Source organism: Cucurbita maxima, unplaced genomic scaffold (genome assembly GCF_002738345.1).
Source record: "Cucurbita maxima cultivar Rimu unplaced genomic scaffold, Cmax_1.0 Cma_Scf00029, whole genome shotgun sequence".
In the NCBI taxonomy this organism is placed as follows: Eukaryota; Viridiplantae; Streptophyta; class Magnoliopsida; order Cucurbitales; family Cucurbitaceae; genus Cucurbita; species Cucurbita maxima.
In genome coordinates, this window is record NW_019272045.1 from 1334568 (window position 1) to 1352025 (window position 17458).

General features: G+C 35.6%; 4 protein-coding genes across 6 annotated transcripts in view; 3 read left to right on the top strand and 1 right to left on the bottom strand.

The window, feature by feature from the left end:
- The first annotated feature begins 204 nt into the window (after positions 1-204).
- Positions 205-2588, top strand: LOC111465708 (dnaJ homolog subfamily B member 8). Of its 2 annotated transcripts, XM_023110220.1 has the most exons (6): positions 205-596; positions 769-856; positions 985-1055; positions 1750-1806; positions 2163-2339; positions 2420-2588. In XM_023110220.1, exons 1-5 carry the CDS (start codon positions 486-488, stop codon positions 2319-2321), a joined length of 486 nt encoding a protein of 161 aa, XP_022965988.1. In that variant the 5' UTR covers positions 205-485; the 3' UTR covers positions 2322-2339; positions 2420-2588. The 2 variants fall into 2 exon arrangements, with proteins under 2 accessions (XP_022965988.1, XP_022965987.1); XM_023110219.1 differs by having other exon boundaries at positions 2163-2588.
- Positions 2589-3696: 1108 nt separating this feature from the next.
- On the top strand, positions 3697-9082 carry LOC111465500 (importin subunit alpha-like). The gene is made up of 11 exons (XM_023109903.1): positions 3697-4090; positions 4815-4911; positions 4989-5080; positions 5170-5301; positions 5587-5772; positions 6038-6201; positions 6279-6357; positions 7697-7825; positions 7922-8049; positions 8130-8506; positions 8655-9082. The coding sequence occupies exons 1-10, from the start codon at positions 3881-3883 to the stop codon at positions 8500-8502; spliced, it is 1590 nt and encodes a 529-aa protein (XP_022965671.1). The 5' UTR covers positions 3697-3880; the 3' UTR covers positions 8503-8506; positions 8655-9082.
- Positions 9083-9736: 654 nt separating this feature from the next.
- LOC111465600 (syntaxin-41-like) lies at positions 9737-14315 on the bottom strand. The gene is made up of 8 exons (XM_023110068.1): positions 13803-14315; positions 12870-13146; positions 11542-11631; positions 11300-11380; positions 11135-11212; positions 10988-11053; positions 10817-10897; positions 9737-10281 (listed from the first exon to the last, which is right to left on the bottom strand). Exons 1-8 carry the CDS (start codon positions 14009-14011, stop codon positions 10174-10176), a joined length of 990 nt encoding a protein of 329 aa, XP_022965836.1. The 5' UTR covers positions 14012-14315; the 3' UTR covers positions 9737-10173.
- Positions 14316-14955: 640 nt separating this feature from the next.
- Positions 14956-17458, top strand: part of LOC111465574 (pre-mRNA-splicing factor 38-like) — a 4504-nt gene continuing 2001 nt past the window's right edge. For both annotated transcript variants that reach the window (XM_023110021.1, XM_023110022.1), the window contains exons 1-5: positions 14956-15380; positions 15980-16101; positions 16202-16292; positions 16532-16661; positions 16752-16822. In XM_023110021.1, the coding sequence (XP_022965789.1) occupies positions 15091-15380; positions 15980-16101; positions 16202-16292; positions 16532-16661; positions 16752-16822 (704 nt within the window). In that variant the 5' untranslated portion in view covers positions 14956-15090. The remainder of the gene's footprint in view (positions 15381-15979; positions 16102-16201; positions 16293-16531; positions 16662-16751; positions 16823-17458) is intronic.

Here is a 17458-nt window from a genome sequence, read left to right on the forward strand (position 1 = left end):
TCATTATTTTGTTATTTTATTAATTGTTTACACTCTCAAGTAATTTCATTTTTATATATTTGAATTAAAAAAGTATATATATATATATATATATTTCCAAAAAGGGTATGCAAGGGTATGCAAGTGGCATCAGTAGTAAATATTGTGAATTCGAGTGGCAAATTACGAAGGATAAAAATATCTAGCTTTAAATGTATTCGACTATCAAGTGGGGAAAAAAAAGGAAAAAACTGAAATCTCTCGAACTTTCCTTCGTTCATATCGCGTGCAAGATATTTTCATCTCTTCCTTTGCCGTCAATTCGTCCCTCGTTATAGACCATCCGCAAATCGTTGAAGAAGCCGACGCAACGGAGCTTCCTCTCTTCGTCTTCTTGTTCTTCTCTGTTTTTGAAGCCCTCGGTGGTATTATGGTGTTCTGATCCTTTGTTTGGTGGTTGTTTTTCGAGACTCTTCGGCTTCTCTTCTTTTTGATTTCGGTTTTCGATGGATCGGGGAGGAGGATCCGACGGCGGATCTTCCTACTACGCTATCCTAGGGATTCGTAAGGATGCCTCCCTATCTGAAATCCGTACTGCCTATCGCATGCTTGCTCTGGTACTGAATTCGATTCTCGACGTATTGGTTTTGAAATTCGAGTTTCTTGTTTATTCTGTTTGAGATTTTGAGTTTAGAGGTGATTTGTTTTGTTTTGTTTTGTTTTTTTCGATTGGAGAGTGAGTTTGTGAAATCTGAATGCCTTGTTCTTCTCGTTTGTTTTGCGGTCAAGAAATGGCATCCGGATCGGTGTACGAGGAATCCTTCTGTCGCTGGAGAAGCCAAGCGGCAGTTTCAATTAGTTCAAGAAGCGTATTCAGGTGAGATCATCGGTTCATCCGCCCCTAATCCCTGTCAATTTTGTAAACGCCGTTGAATTCCCGGTCAATGTTCATAGGAAAGGGCACTAACGCGTGTTAGATTGCTCCATCTGCCTCCTCTCTCACAGTTCTCTCCGATCAGGCGAAAAGGTCCGTTTACGACGCCGGTCTTTACGATCCGACGGAAGAAGACGATGAGGTCAGTATTGTTCTTCTTGTTGTTGTTTTTTTTTTTTTTTTTTTTTTCTCTTTCTTGGGCTCTGGTTTAGATATTTTAGCACGCCATGATTATACACACGAAAATACGACGTCGTTTTTCTCATGTTATTGGTATTAATTTTGGTAACACCTTTAAACTAAAAAATTAAAAAAAATTAAAAAAAAAAATAAAACTATATCTTTTAAAATTTTCCTTAATAATCTTAACAATAAACCTTCCTTTTTTTTTTCTTCCTTCCAAAAAAAAAAAATAATAATAATAATGATAAAATTTATGTGGAATTATTCTATTTCCAAAATTAATTATACGTTTCAAAAACATGCATTAAGTAAGAATAATATCGTATCAAAATTTTAAGATTTTAAATTTTTTAAAATTTAAATTGCTTTATAATAAGTTGAAGTACTTACCTGAAACAATTGTATGAAAAATCATAAATAAAAAAATTGTTGCTGTTATTTTTTATATTTTTTTAATGAGATAATCTGTTCATGGGACAGTATTATTTTTTTCTTCATTTTTAAAATTACTTTTTTTAATAAAAAAATCAATACATAAATAGTAAAATTTTAAAAAATAATGATATTTTACGGAATTATTTATCATAGCAGTTTTTTTTTTTTTTTCTTTATTGGGAAAAAAAAAAGCTTTCTCATTACGGTGTGTGGTGCAGGAATTTTGCGATTTCATGCAAGAGATGATATCAATGATGAACAGCGTCAAACCGGAGGTAAAATCCTGACCGTTCAATTTCCAGTTAATTAATTTCTGCCATCCTTGACCGTTCATCTCCTCTATCTGCCGAATTTTATGATAAATTTTGATTTTGTCCCATTTAAATCTTTTATGTTTTATTTTTTAATTTTGAAATTGAATTAAATCAACGTATTATTTATATATTAAAATTGAATATATTTTTAGTTTATTTAAATGGAATTACTTAGTGATAAAAAGGAATAAAGATAAATTCTTCCAAGCAAATTGAAAAATATATACATTTTTAGATAATTGCAATATTTTAAAACAAATTTTAAAGTTAATAATAAAAATAATCTTTTTTTATTTTTGGTTTTTGGGTTTTGCTAGGGTGACAGCTTCGAGGACCTACAGAAGATGTTTATGGAAATGATTGGTTCAGATGGCATCGGAGGGTTCTCCGTGAACGACAATCCAACGGCCACGAAGAGGCCACGTGCAAACGGCTCCAGATCTAGCGAGGCCAAAAGAAGCACCATGCGGCGCTAAACCAAACGCCCCGTCACCGTAAGATCTTTTCCATTCTCTCTGTAATTTTGAAAAATGACGAAAATCTCCCTAGTTGACGTGGAAATATGTGATTGGAGGTGGTGGCCATTGCCTATTTATCCCAGTTTAGGTTCCGAAGGGTGACCTGATAGTTCTTTTTTTCCAAGTAATTTAGTGCAAGTTGGAGGGGCTTTTAGGTCTTTTCCTTGTTGGAGAATATTTATCTTACTTTTTCTCTTTATAGTATTAGAATTATATGATTACCTTGCTTCTTTGATATAAAAATATAAATTTTGGATTAATAGTTTAGCTGATATGATATTAATAAAAAAAGTAACTTTATATTATTTAATTAAAACAAACAAAAGATACGACCAAAATTCTCCTATAATCATTATAAAGATCGCCAATACCTTTTTTTTTTTTTTTTTTTTTTTTTTATAATGTGATTAAAATTTTTTTNTTTATTTTATCATGTGATTGAAACAATTTTTTGAATAGATTGCGTAATATTATATATTATAAATTATATAATATGGTAAAAATAATTATGAAAAATACACACAATAAAACTACCTCCTCGTAACTTAAAGCTTAATAGTAATTGAAATTCTAACTACAAGCAATTTTATGTTTAATAAATATAGTATTGCATAATTTTTTAAATTAGGAATGAAATGGTAAGTAAATTTGCTAATAAATACAAATTTGAAAACAACGGTTTCTTTAGAACTCTTGAACTCGTAAATGACTTATCTTTTAAATATTGAACTCACGATAAATAGGTGTTGGCATAAACATGTTTGAATGATCAATTTGAAGTTCTTTTAAAAAAACGTCTTCCATTTGGAAAAATTACTTTATTTGGTTTGTTCATAACTTTAATTTCTTAGTAATTTTAAAAGTTTGGTTAAATTACAAATTTGTTCTCATGGTTTGATAAAATATCATAATTAATATTCGATTATAAACCAACGTTGATTACGTGGTAGTTAGCTATATATATGTATCATTAAGGTGGTCTTCAATTAGCTCGATTTTGAAAATTAAACCTATAAATAATAATGTCACAAATGTTCTTATTTTATTTTTTATTTTATTTTTATCTATTTTTAGCTATATTTTAAAATAATAAAAAAAAGATTTTAAATAAAACATAAATTTAAAATCAAAAAATTACAATACTTTGATAATAATAAAATAATAAAATAATAATAATAGTTAGTGTCAATTCCGTAATAATCTCCAAATCTGAGCCGATTTACATTCCGCAGCCCGCTCTTCAGCACGCCTATATAAATTCATGGGTAGGGTTCTCCAACGTTCACTATCATTTCTCTCTCTCTCTCCTCTCTCTCTCTCTTCCACTGTGAAACTAAAAAAACTCAAAAAGAAAAAGAAAAAAAAAAAAAAAAAGAGAGAGAAAAAACTTCGGACCCAAGTTCTTCCTCTCTCTCTTCTCTTCTCCGGCGAACAAACTCCCTCGAATTCTCATCGCCAGCACCGTAGATTTGCTATACTAATAAGGGTTTGAGTTTGTCTCTTTTGGTAATATAACGATGTCGCTGAGGCCGAACGAGAGGGCCGAGGTTCGGCGGAACCGGTACAAGGTCGCCGTGGACGCCGATGAAGGTCGGAGAAGAAGGGAGGACAATATGGTTGAGATTCGGAAGAATCGCAGAGAGGAGAGCCTGCAGAAGAAGAGGCGTGAGGGTCTTCAAGCCCAGCAACTGCAAACTTCCGCTCACTCTTCGGTGCTGGAAAAGAAGGTCAATATCGAATGAGTGTGGTTTTTGATTGTTTTGTTCATTTTTGGATTTTTGTTTGCTGTGCTTTCGGAGGAGAGTTGTGGTTTTGCTGTTTGATGTTTGATTTTGGTGGCTGTTTAGGGTTTTTGAGCTTGACGATCGTGTTTTATTGAGTTTGATTCTGAGGAAATTTGAATGTTATTATAACGTAGATTGTTTTGGTGAATTCGTTTCTCGAATTTGTTCAAGATCAAGGCAGAGTTTTCATTTCGATTGTTGGGGCAGTGTGATCATGCTGTGTTCATTATAGCTGTTGGTTGCCACTTACATCTGGGGAAATTGCTTTATTGAACTTCTACACTGAGTTTCGGGCCTTCTGGTTCATTGAATTATCCAGACAATAACAATTGGCTGACTTGCTCTTCGTTTTTAGTAGCATTTCATCCAGTCATAATTCTCCGATCTTGAATTTTAAAACTAATTTAGCTCCAGTTGGTAAATGTATTGCTGATGTGAATTATTCTTACCCGATAAAAATCGTAGTGTTCGTATTTGTTATTCAATGGACAAATTCGGTAAAGCTTTGCATTTGCTCTCCTGTAAAGATTTCTTCTGTTTTCCCTTTTTGCGTCAGTGTACTGATTTAGCTGAATGAGTTTGAATTATGTAATTGTTTTAAATTCAGTTATTTCATTTGAACTTTGAGCGAGTCTTTGTTTGTTAATGTGGAAATGTTTAACTGCAGTTGGAACATCTACCATCCATGGTTGCGGGTGTTTGGTCTGATGAGGGTAATATGCAACTCGAAGCTACCACTCAATTTAGGAAACTTCTTTCTATTGGTAAGTAATATCTTAATATTGATTATTGTTGTGTTTGTATTTAGATTGTATGTGACCTTAAAACATTTCTTCTTCAGAGCATAGTCCCCCGATTGAAGAAGTTATACAGTCAGGAGTTGTTCCTCGCTTTGTAGAATTTCTCATGAGAGAGGACTTTCCACAGCTTCAGGTGTGATATCGATTAGATTATAGATGATTACAGCATTTCTAAAATGTAATTAAGTGATAACACCCTTGTTGCATCAAAATTACATGCAGTTTGAAGCTGCTTGGGCTCTTACAAATATCGCTTCAGGAACATCAGAAAACACTAAGGTCGTCATTGATCATGGTGCTGTGCCAATTTTTGTGAAACTTCTTGGTTCTCCGAGTGATGATGTCCGGGAGCAGGTAAGCTTTTTGAGTTTCTTTACGCATCTTTACACAGACATGCCTATGGGATCTTTATCCCATTCATGCCTTTATTATTTTCCCATCCTTTATTTTAGGTCAAAATATGGCCTCATTTTCCATCAAAGTTAGTTGCATTGAATTTTTTTTCATTTCTTGTAAAATGGAGAGGAAATAAGTTCAGACATCCTGTTCTAGAGATATTGTTAGTTGATTTGCTAGTATAGTTGAATAAGGAAGCATTGTTATATGAAATGTTCAATTGTTTTCCCCTTCCATGTGCAGGCTGTTTGGGCGTTAGGAAACGTTGCTGGGGATTCTTCAAGATGTCGTGATCTGGTTCTTGGTCATGGAGCATTGCTTCCTTTACTAGCACAGTTGAATGAGCAAGCTAAGCTTTCTATGCTGAGAAATGCTACCTGGACGTTATCAAATTTTTGCAGGGGCAAGCCACAGCCCGCTTTTGATCTGGTGGGTAATTTTTCTAAGATTGAGTTCGGAGAGAGAGAGAGTATATTAGTAATTGGGTTTTGGATAAAGCTTGTTCCCTCCGCCCTCATTTTGACCTTTTACTTATTTATGTACGTAGGAAGGTTTTTGAGACTCGGTGGATATCCACTCTACTGTTTACTAGAAAATAGGAATGTGTGTGTGTGTGTATATATTTATTTATTTATTTTCCTTGACTATCTAGTGGGTTTATATTCCTAATAGTCACTTGCCATTTTTCTGACAGGTTAAGCCAGCACTTCCAGCTCTTGCACGTCTTATACATTCAAATGATGAAGAAGTTTTGACTGATGCTTGTTGGGCACTCTCATACCTCTCTGATGGTACGAACGACAAAATTCAAGCTGTTATCGAAGCAGGTGTATGCCCTCGGCTCGTTGAGCTCTTAATGTGAGTGTATGATCATTCAGGGGTATTATACTTTTCTTATTTCATTCATCTAAAATAGATGCTTTATTATCTTCCAGGCATCCTGCTCCTTCAGTCCTCATTCCTGCCCTTCGAACTGTTGGAAACATTGTTACGGGCGATGACTTGCAAACTCAGGTATGTACACTATTTTTTTGGTCACATTAACTGGCTGATGCTTACGGACATCTGACCTCACTTAGCATGTTGCTAGCGAATTACAATTTCCTTTTCGTTGTTTCTGTGATTACTTTTTGCACGTATATTCTCCCCTTTGGAGAAATCAAATGTGGTCACTTGTATGTTTCCTCTTTCTACTTGGTTTTGGAAATAACTATACACATTTTATGTGGAATCTGTTCGGAAGTTGCTCTTGTTCTAGGTTTCCCGAAACTTGAACATAAGTTATATTTTCTTTTCCTGTGTTGCTGAAAACATAACTTCATTGGAATTGCTAAATAATGTTCTTGATGCGATGAAATCATATATTATTCATAGTTCATCTTGTTTGAACTTGGAGAAGTGTAGATTATAAAACATTTTGGTTTTTATTAATTGTATTTTGAGAGAATCCTCCAGTTGGAGTTGGATCTCATCAGTTGATACCCCATACATTTTGGTCGGACCCTTTGGACGAACCTGGATTGCTTCCCACTGCCTTCACCCTCTCGTAGCCTCGGATTCCATATTTTACACCTTAATTTTCTCCCATACGATTGTTGCAAGATTACTCTTCATTCCCTCCCTATTGTTTTCCACTTCTAGCAAATTTCTCCTAGATTCTAGATCCATTTCTGGGATTGAATTGCTCTATACTAATTCGATAGCAACCAGAGAATTGAAATATAAGACATAGTAAGAACTTTTATATTCCAACTAATTAGGGGAACTTGGACAACTCCCCCCAGGAAAATCTAGCCTGGACTAATGGAAATAGCTACTTATTAACATACTCCTTAGCTAGTGACTAATATGTCTTGAGCATCTTAAGAATATTTCTAACACTAATAATATTCCTGACATTATCCTTGGAAGAATGAGTATTTCAGTCATTTATTTCTTCGGTGTTGGTCGAATAACAATAGCTGTCATCGCTCATTTGACATAGATAGTTTATATCATGACACTTAAGGAGCCATTCCTCATCACCTGCATAATGATTTGACTAAGTCCTGTCTTTCCATTGGACTCTTATGCTCTGTTTCACTTTCAATTGGTTCGTTTTGTTGCATATACTGTGGAGACTAATTGAAGTTGAAGGTGAAATTAGAAATTGAAATACTAGGGTTCCGTCTCTCTCTTCTCAGCAATAAATACATGCCATTGAATAAATTAAAAGATAAGAAAATTTGCCACACATTCCCTATATTGCACAATGATTTGTATGCCTTAACTAACAGCTGCTTTTTGCAGACTATGTACCTTTGTCATTGCATATTCAATCTCTTTGAATCTCATTGATGATTTTCCTCCGTAGGTTATAATCCATCATAATGCCTTACCTTGCCTGCTAAATTTACTGACTAATAATCATAAGAAGAGCATCAAGAAAGAGGCTTGCTGGACTGTATCAAATATAACAGCCGGGAACAAGGCACAGATTGAGGTAAAAACGCATATTTATCTATACATGCTCATTAGTATATCTTGAATAAGGCAATGGATTGACTCAGCCATATCATCTTTCTTTCTATCCCTTCAGGCCGTAATAAATGCCAATATAATTGCTCCCCTTGTTCATCTGCTTCAAAATGCGGAATTTGATATTAAGAAAGAGGCTGCATGGGCAATCTCAAATGCCACATCTGGAGGTTCTCATGAACAGATCAAGTATGCCATTTTTTGCACTCTAGTTTCCATCAATGCAGGTTCGAGGCGCCAATTTCATAGATTATTTTTCTTGGTGACAGGTACCTAGTTAGTCAAGGGTGTATCAAACCCCTGTGTGATCTTCTAATTTGCCCTGATCCTAGGATTGTCACGGTTTGTTTAGAAGGACTTGAAAATATCTTGAAGGTAGGAGAAGCTGAAAAGAACACGGGCGATACAGGAGGTGTAAATGTCTATGCACAATTGATTGATGATGCTGAGGGGCTAGAGAAAATTGAAAATCTACAGAGTCATGACAACACTGAAATTTATGAGAAGGCAGTAAAGATCCTTGAGACCTACTGGTTGGAAGAAGAAGATGAGACTATGCCACCAGGTACTGCTTCAGAAGCTGGATTCAGCTTCGGTGGCGATCGGCCTGTTGTACCATCTGGGGGATTCAACTTTGGCTAAGAAGGTACATTCCTTTAGTATTGTTGTTGGCGATATGCATACTAGCTAGATTGTAGAGTCGATTGGTTTCATTTCTTGCTTTCGTATTGTTGTTGAAAGTTGGACTTGCAGCAATTTGTGAGGCAAAATCACCATGCTCTTACTAATTGCAGGTTTCCCTGGGGGTTATTTTGATGGCATCTCCAGTCACATCGGGTCGAGTCAGGTCAGGTCAGGTCAGGCGTGTTATGTTGTTTGGCTATGCTTATCCCAGTCTCAGTTGTTAATTAGATTGTAGCTGGACTGGCTCAGATGTCTTTTTTACATGAGTTGGGGATTGACTGGTGATGAGACGGTGGAATATATATTATTGGCAATGTATTTTCCACAGGTCTGAGCAATCGAATCGATTTCGTTTGGCAAACTGTGATTTGTTATTGTTTTTTTTCATAGTAGTTGTCAACTTGTCATAAACATGGAGTCTAAGCATTGTTTTTTTCACATTACCACGCTCTTATCATTTTTTTGTTCATAGTTTTCCAGTGAGTAATTTCTAGATTTATACCAACATGGTGTCTTCGTGTCGTAATCTTAGATAACATGACCTCGAAAGTTTTGGTTCACTTATTCCTCTTTCTGCTACTCAACTTGAAAATCTCGATACGATCTCTTCTAAACCGAACTCTGCAGCTTTTTTCAATTTTGACATTACATTTGTTACAAATGAGAGTAAGGATTTTAACCTTCAACCATTACAAAAAGATCGAAAAGAGGTATAAATGTCCGCTCATGTTTACAAGTGAGATAATTGTCTCCTCAACATAAGCGGCATCTTTTTTCAGAAGACGGTTGAGTCTCCTTGTCTTTTGTTCCGTTCTCAAGTCTCTGAACTTATTAAGTCTCGTTTCGGTAGTAGACCAATTTGTTAACATTTCCCAAACCATTTTTTGTAAACATAATGACACCAAGCCCTTGTTGCAACTCAAGCTAATGAATTAAGAATTGTTTTCCTATTTACAATATATTTAGAATGTTTATCTTAGTTTCTCAACAAAAGGAAGATTGTAATGTTAAAATTCTACAACCTTATCCATACGTGGTTAGTGAAATCTTTCAACTATTTCGTACTAAATAAAATTTTACAAATTTTATCATTAGTTTTGAATAGAAACATCGTGAACTTACTATTACGGTGAGTAAGACTATGAAGAGGCTGAGCGATCTAAAACGTGTCAGCTAGAATAAGTACACATAATAAATGTTACGAGGCTTTATATCACAATTTTATTGCACTGAAACACAAAAGTAACAGAATACAAACATCATACATAAAAGAGAAAAGAATGCTCTCCAACTAAGTTGGACAGCCAAGAATCAAATTCTATCAAAAAGCTATGATGAAAATAAAAGAGATCAGTAGAGTTTCCAGTGTTCAATCAATCTCTATACAAAATATCCTGTCAAGAACTATGTGACTCGAAAGGAGAAGCAGCTAAATCCTTCCCCTTTCCGGGCTGGAAAACCCGAACAGGAGGGAAAAGGATTTACCCACTGAATAAGAGATCCTATCTGTCTGCTCAAGAATTTCTCTGATCGGCCTGGAAACGACACTAATTTTTCGTTTAAAGATCTCTGAGGAACAGTGTTGGTAACTTTGTAACTATGCATAATCTGAAACTGTATTCATGAGGATCAAAATAGTATGGTTTTAAGGATCAAGAGGACCAACATGACAAAGCACATGATAATGAGAACGCTTGCGCACATTACCATCCCGCCTTTTTTCTGCGTTCTCTCCGCCTGTACACCACAACGACGTAAATACAAAATGAAATGATGAGCATGAACGGGAATCAAAAAGATTCTCTCGAGAATTCTTTGAAATTGAAAGAGACTATGGATTCAGATTGTACCACGACCACTTAAATACAAAATGCAATGATGAGAATGAAAGGGAATTAGAAAGATTCTTCCAAGAATTCTTTTAAATTGAAAGAAATTATGGACTCAGACTGTACCACAACGACGTAAATGTAAAATGAAATGATGAGCATGAAAGGGAATCAGAAAGATTCTCGGGGGAATCATTTGAAATTGAAGGAGATTATGGACTCTGACTGTACCACGACGACGACATAAATGTAAAATGAAATGAAGAGCATGAAAGGGAATCAGAAAGATTCTCGAGAGAATTCTTTAAAATTGAAAGAGATTATGGACTCAGACCGTACGACGACGACGTAAATGTAAAATAAAATGATGAGCATGAAAGGGAATCAAAAAGATTCTCGAGAGAATTCTTTGAAATTGAAAGAGATTATGGACTCAGACTAACCTTCTCGAGTTGCTTAAGGCCCTCGTCAACTGTCGTTGCAACATTTTGAATATTGTAATCTATTCTATCGATAATAGTGCCCTGTCGAAAAAATACTTATGTATGTTCAATTAGTATGAGCTGATTAGGAAATAACTTTTAGGATGTGGGATGGGAATTTTCTCTAATCACCTGGTCTATGACAAGTACTGATAGATCCTTCATGATCTGAGCAAGCTCATTCACGGATTCTACAACCTGGATTGAAGTGAATTGGCTGAATAAACAATAAAGACGTATACAGAAGTGGAGATTTTAGGGGAGTGTTTTTCTACTCACTTGTTGGATCTCCTGCTCTCTTTCGGCAGTGAATGCTTCATTCTTTCGCACCTTAGCCATCTGATGCTCATTGAATTCCTACACACGATTTATACAAAAGATAGTAAGGTCTTAAGGAATTCGAACTTGTGAGAATAAAAAGATGAAGCAGATGAAGGGTACTACCATGTCTTCTAAATCATCGTCCTCCATTCTTGATCTATTTCCATTTTGATTCATCTCTATGTCAATCCCATCTTGAACTTCCTAGTAATTAACAAAAAAAATGGAAGTGCAATTCATATATTTGGAAGTTGAGTGTCATATGAACATGAAGAAGTACATAAGAACATAATTCATTTGAGGCAAAGTAACTATGATGATGGAAATTTGGAGTTAAAATGCTAAATGAAATATTCTTTCTAGACCTCTTTTTGCTGCCGTAGGCGCTTCAAATAAGTTGATTGTTTCTTCCGAAGCTCCATGGAAAGGTTCTGAAGGTCAGTGGCAAGGGATCGCTGTACCATAGAAACATATAAGATAAAGTTTGGGAGGGGGAAATGAAATGGTAAAAATAGTATTTAGAGAAAATGCACGTCAAAACATGTTGATTTCAATTGGAAATATGTATATATATCATCTTCCCTGTCTGCCCATTATCCCGTTGTACGCTTAAGATCAGCTAGAACAAAAAGCTTGGAATAAACTATTACACTACTAAGACTATGAGTTCCCACATCGGTTGGAGTGGGGAAGAAAGCATTCCTTACAAGTGTGCGGAAACATCTCCCTAGAAGACGCGTTTTAAAACCTTGAAGGAAGTCTGGAAGGGAAAGCCCAAAAAAGATAATACTTGTATTTACTAGCGATAGACTTGGACTGTTACGAAAACTGTTAACGAGGAGAAAACTCATCTAAATTTCCAGCCAAAAAAATTAGTAAAATGAAGGGTCAAATACATTTCACGAGCTAGATAAGATGCCGATAAGCAAGTATGAATTGCCTAAACCAAAAAACCAAAAATTGGAATTGGAACTAAAATGGAATTGGCTGATAAAGATAATGCAAGCTGAGCAAAAACGGAGGTGTTCATGCCTTGAGTAGTGGAATTGAAGGCTTAAAAGGCATTGGTAAAGGGGTGTGGCCAAGGGAAGTCATAAAAAAATATGCACATTTTCGTTAATCCATGAGTAGATCTATATAGAAACAGAGACCCATGGATCCATACATCTCGATCGGAAAAGAATCAATAGAAAAAGAAAGAATCGAAATTGATCGATATATTTCTCGAAACAAACGAAAAGGAAACAAAAGACGAATCATAAATTATGGATCAAATAAGCCAAACCCTCTCGAGGACTTGCTTAAGAATAAGAAAGAGGAATCTCATGTAAATACCATGGAATAAGGTTTGATCCTATTCATGGAAATTCCGTAAATATTCCATTCCAAAAAGAGAAAGTTCGAAACAATTGGGAAGGGTCATCTGGAAAGCTGACAGTGTAAAAAAAAAATCAATGCAAATGAGGCAGAACAAAAGAACCATGAGAGATGAGAAGAAACAAAGCCATTGTATCCTTGCACTTCTTTGACAAACACATAACTTCAATTTTAAGAAAGAGATCTTATACGAAGTTCAGCACGATTGAAAGCTCGAGACAACAAGAAATACGAAACAGTAGCTCTACGTAAGAAAAGTGATTCAATCAATAATATATATTTCCAGATATTACCCATTTGCATCTTCAAGTTATACCTGAACGTTTTTTCTGATATTGGAATCTTCCGAAGGTCCAGCCACAGAGAATCTCCTGAGTCCCTTCTCTGATTTCTTGATTAAATTAGTTATGTCTTGCGTTAGAGACTCGATTAGCTGTTGATCTTCTTTACCATCTCCAAATGAAGGCATTAAAGCCTTTCCATGAGCTTTAGCTAACTCCACCATCTTCACTCGTGCACGCTGCACATTTGCAGCTATTTCTTCGGATACATCGACCCAAGACGGAGGTAGACCCACAGTGAGAGCACCCTTACTGTAGCAACAAACGAAGAAATAACTCATAAGCCAATAACATTATGATATGAATGGAACTAAGGAAAAAAGGAAAAATGTCGAGTTTAGTTTCCGAACTTTGATGTTCGTGGTTGTTTAACACTTCTCATTATTCGAATTGTGACTCTATTGCATACCCGCTGACACTATTAACTAAATAACGCTCATTGAATAACATAGCGATATTCGAAAGAAGCAGGTCAGTTGGATAAATAGAATGAAATGTGCACATACACTCTTTCGTTGTAGCAACATAACAAATTTGTTTTGTAGATTATACCACTGTTTCTTGTCCAACCCTCCACTATTTCGACAAGAACCTTCAAGTAAAGAAGGAATTCATAACAATTTGAAGAATTTCAGGTTTGATTCTCTGCTTGTGTCTATTCAGAGCTTGAAATTTAACACTTCTGTTTACATCTTGACACATTTGAATTGTAACTCTATATATATAATTGTTTCTATTTACATTTCGAGGAGATCTTACCAAACAATCTCTCCAAGAAAACGATCACAGAACGATTTTCAATTTCTAACTAAATTCGCAAGATTACGCCGAAAAAGAGATTTGGATCAAATCCACATAAACTACATAATCAGCATACAGTCACAAACATATTATAGACAGAGATAGACCTTGAATTACCCGGATCCTCGGTACTTAAGGGAGCGTACGACCGATTCGGATGCAACAACGACGAGCTAACCAATTCAATTACCGGTCCACCAGCGCTAGAACTAGTCGATGGCGATGGACAAGCAGGCGAAGAGCTGGTAGGAGCCCTCACGCTCCTTAACGCGTCCCTGTATTTCCTAAAAACCAAAGTCCGATTCCTCGACGCCATGGAGCGGTAAGAAAGAGCTTGAATTCTCGTTGCAAAGAATTCCAATCCTCTTCAAACTCGGGAGTCGAAGGATCTGTCGGAAATTGTTCAAGTACAAAAACTCATTGCCGGGAAAAAGAAACACGAACGAAAGGAAAATTCCGTACAGGTGACCGGAGATCAGGACGAAGGGGAGGGAATGCGGCGGCCGGAGGGGAGTCACGCGGCCGGAGATCAGTTGCCGGCGAGGTTACGTTTTGGAATTTGGAGAAAATCGGAAACCGATGGTTCCCGCGGAGACTCTGAGATCCGTCGGCGTGAGCTTTGTTGACGTGTTTTGGGCCGTGGTGAAATGGGCCCAATTTGGATATTTGGGCTTGGGCTGAGGAACTATATTTCTGGCTTTGGGGGTATTTTCGTAAATGGCTAAATATATTTTTTCTTTCTTATTTATTTATTTTATATACATTAACACAAACTAAAATAATTACCCTCACGAGATAAAAATAAATGGCTCTCTGAAGTATTTTAGTTCAAAGTGTAATTTTAATATAATTTCCATTTTTTAAACAAGCTTTGGTTTAATTTTTTTTGTATATTTTCAAATTAATTAATGATAAATTTATATAATATAATATAATATAATTTTAGAAGAAGAAAATTACGAGTTCTTTTCCACAGCATCGGAAATATATTTACACCATCGTCATCCTCGAATAAGGTATGTTCTTCGACAATCCCGAGCAGCGTCTAATTCACCTACCAACGCCCATAATACGAAACGAGTTTATTATCCAACTAGATTTTTTTTAAAATTACAATAATACCCTTCTACTGGTAAAAATTTCAAAAATTTTGAAATATCCAAAAATACCCTTCAATTTTTCAAAATTTTATTTTATTTTTCTAATTTTATTGTTACCGTTATTAAGAAGTGGATGTATATAAATACAACTAGAGCATTTGCCACCTAATTCGTGAGTCGCAAGACTCATATTGCCATCCTCTCCCCGTCCGGCGACTGAATTAGGGTTTCGATCAATCTTCTCCGTCGATTTACCTGCACCAATACCGATTTCGCCGATCTATAGCTAGTGGTTATGGCTAATCGTACGGATCCAGCTGCGAAAAGTATAAGGGGAACGAACCCGCAGAACCTGGTGGAGAAAATTCTTCGCTCGAAGATCTACCAGAACACTTACTGGAAGGAGCAGTGTTTTGGTTTGACGGCGGAGACATTGGTCGACAAGGCCATGGAGCTTGACCATCTCGGCGGTACACATGGTGGCAACCGCAAGCCTACGCCGTTCATGTGTCTCGTTATGAAGATGCTCCAGATTCAGCCGGAGAAGGAAATCGTTATCGAGTTCATCAAGAACGAAGACTACAAGTAATTGTTATTGTCATTTTAATTTTCATTTAGCAGAACCTTTGCATTTTGGTTAACTAGAAGCGTTGGGGATTAGAGTTAATTGGAGGGAATATTTCAATTGTTTGTTTTATGGAGTTGAAAGAAACCGTGATTTTGGGAACTTACTGCGAAACTTGTGAAAATAATTACTTGTAGGTTTGGAAGCTTCTGCGGTTGATCAGTGAATCGGAAATTATGGATACTGAATGATTTAAAAACTTTTTGTTTGGGCATTATCTTTGGTAATTGTGATTTGATAAGCGTAAGAAATGGATGAACTAATAGGACATGATTGGTTGTGCTAACTGAAGCTATTTGGAAATGGGTTCTGTATTTCTTCTTATTCTATGGTTCTTAAAGTTGTTATTAACTCGTCTTAGTTTGCAACAATTGCTTTTATAATTTGTGGTTTTGAAAATGAATAGTTTGCTTTGAGTTGGATGTAAATATTTCTTCTGAGTCAATAACTAGGCAGTATTAGGGAAAACTCTTTGTAATTTCCTGTGATTGGTTCGTTGGTTTAGGGTTTATTTCAAGCATCCTTTTGAAGTTACTTTTTTTTCTTGCTTTGGACATAGATACGTTCGGGTTCTTGGTGCCTTTTACTTGCGTCTCACTGGGACTGATGTTGATGTGTATCGCTACCTGGAGCCTCTGTACAATGACTATCGGAAACTGAGGAGACAATTAGCTGATGGATGTAAATGCTGGGCCTCGTTGAATTTTTATCTAATTGGTCATTTTTTAACTTGATCGCCTCTCTAAGAAAAAATTTATGAACTTGATCTTATTTTTATCAGGTTTTTCTTTAACTCACGTAGATGAAGTCATTGATGAACTTCTGACTAAAGATTATTCGTGTGACATTGCTCTTCCACGTGTCAAGAAAAGGTATGGTACTGATACTCACGTGGCTATTTTCCAGTCAATTTAGTTTGTAAGTGAAAGTTGATGATGTCTTATTGAGAAAATGCAATATTCATTGTTGACAAACAGAAATACATGAGTCACAAGTTCTAAATGTTTCTGTTCTGTTTTCTCTCTCTCCCTTTATATGTCTCTAGTGTTCAATTTTTAATGCTGTGCTTCTTCTTGAAGTAACGGAAGTATGGTACACTTTGAAATTGCAGATGGAACCTTGAATCTACTGGTTCACTGCCCGCAAGGAAAAGTGCTTTAGAAGATGACTTTGAGGAGGAGGAAGAAAAAGAGGACGTTGAGCCAATTAATGACGCTTTAGAAGATGAGATTCATGAGAAGGTATAAACGTCGTTATCTGTTGTATGAAAATGAGCATCTAGTTTGCATTTTCTTATCCTTATTAACTTTTTTGATATCTGGCATCTACAGAATTATTATCGGGGGAGAAGTCCTGTGCGGGAGAGAGATAAAGACAGAAGGCGTGATAGCCACAGACACAGGTCCAATCCTTTGTCTTCGGTTTTTTGGTTTCTTCTCCATCCCTCGCCAATTATTGATGAATTTTTTTAATATTTTTCTCTTGTGGAGTGCACCATTAATTAAATTCCAGTCTATTAGCTGTATAATTACATAATTTTTCATTGAATGTAAACAATAATGTTCAAGACCAGAATCAACAATTTTAAACTCACAATTTGTATTTTATTTGAGTCTTTTTGTTGATAATTCAATTCTCTTAGTAGAGTTGGCGTTGGTGACCATTAAAATTTTAGATCAAACAAAGTTTGGAGATGAATAGGAGGATGGAATGTAAGTGTTAGTAAGCGTAGAGGGGCTAGATAAAAAGTTAATGTCGGTATACAGAACAAGGGGTTTGGGAAAGAATCCTGTGTGAAACTCTTCCTTAAGTTGAGACTTAGCATCTGAGCTTCCTCCATCTTAGTATACTAACTTAGCTTATTAGCCATGTAGATGCCTTGTTTGTGGTTAGGGTTGAACTCTCTTTTTTTGTTGGACTTTCTTTTTGTATGCTCTTGTACTTTTTCATTTTTCTCAATAAAAACATATTTTGTCAAAAAAAAAAAAAAAAAAAAAAAAAAAAAAAAAAAAAAAAAAAAAAAAAAAAAAAAAAAAAA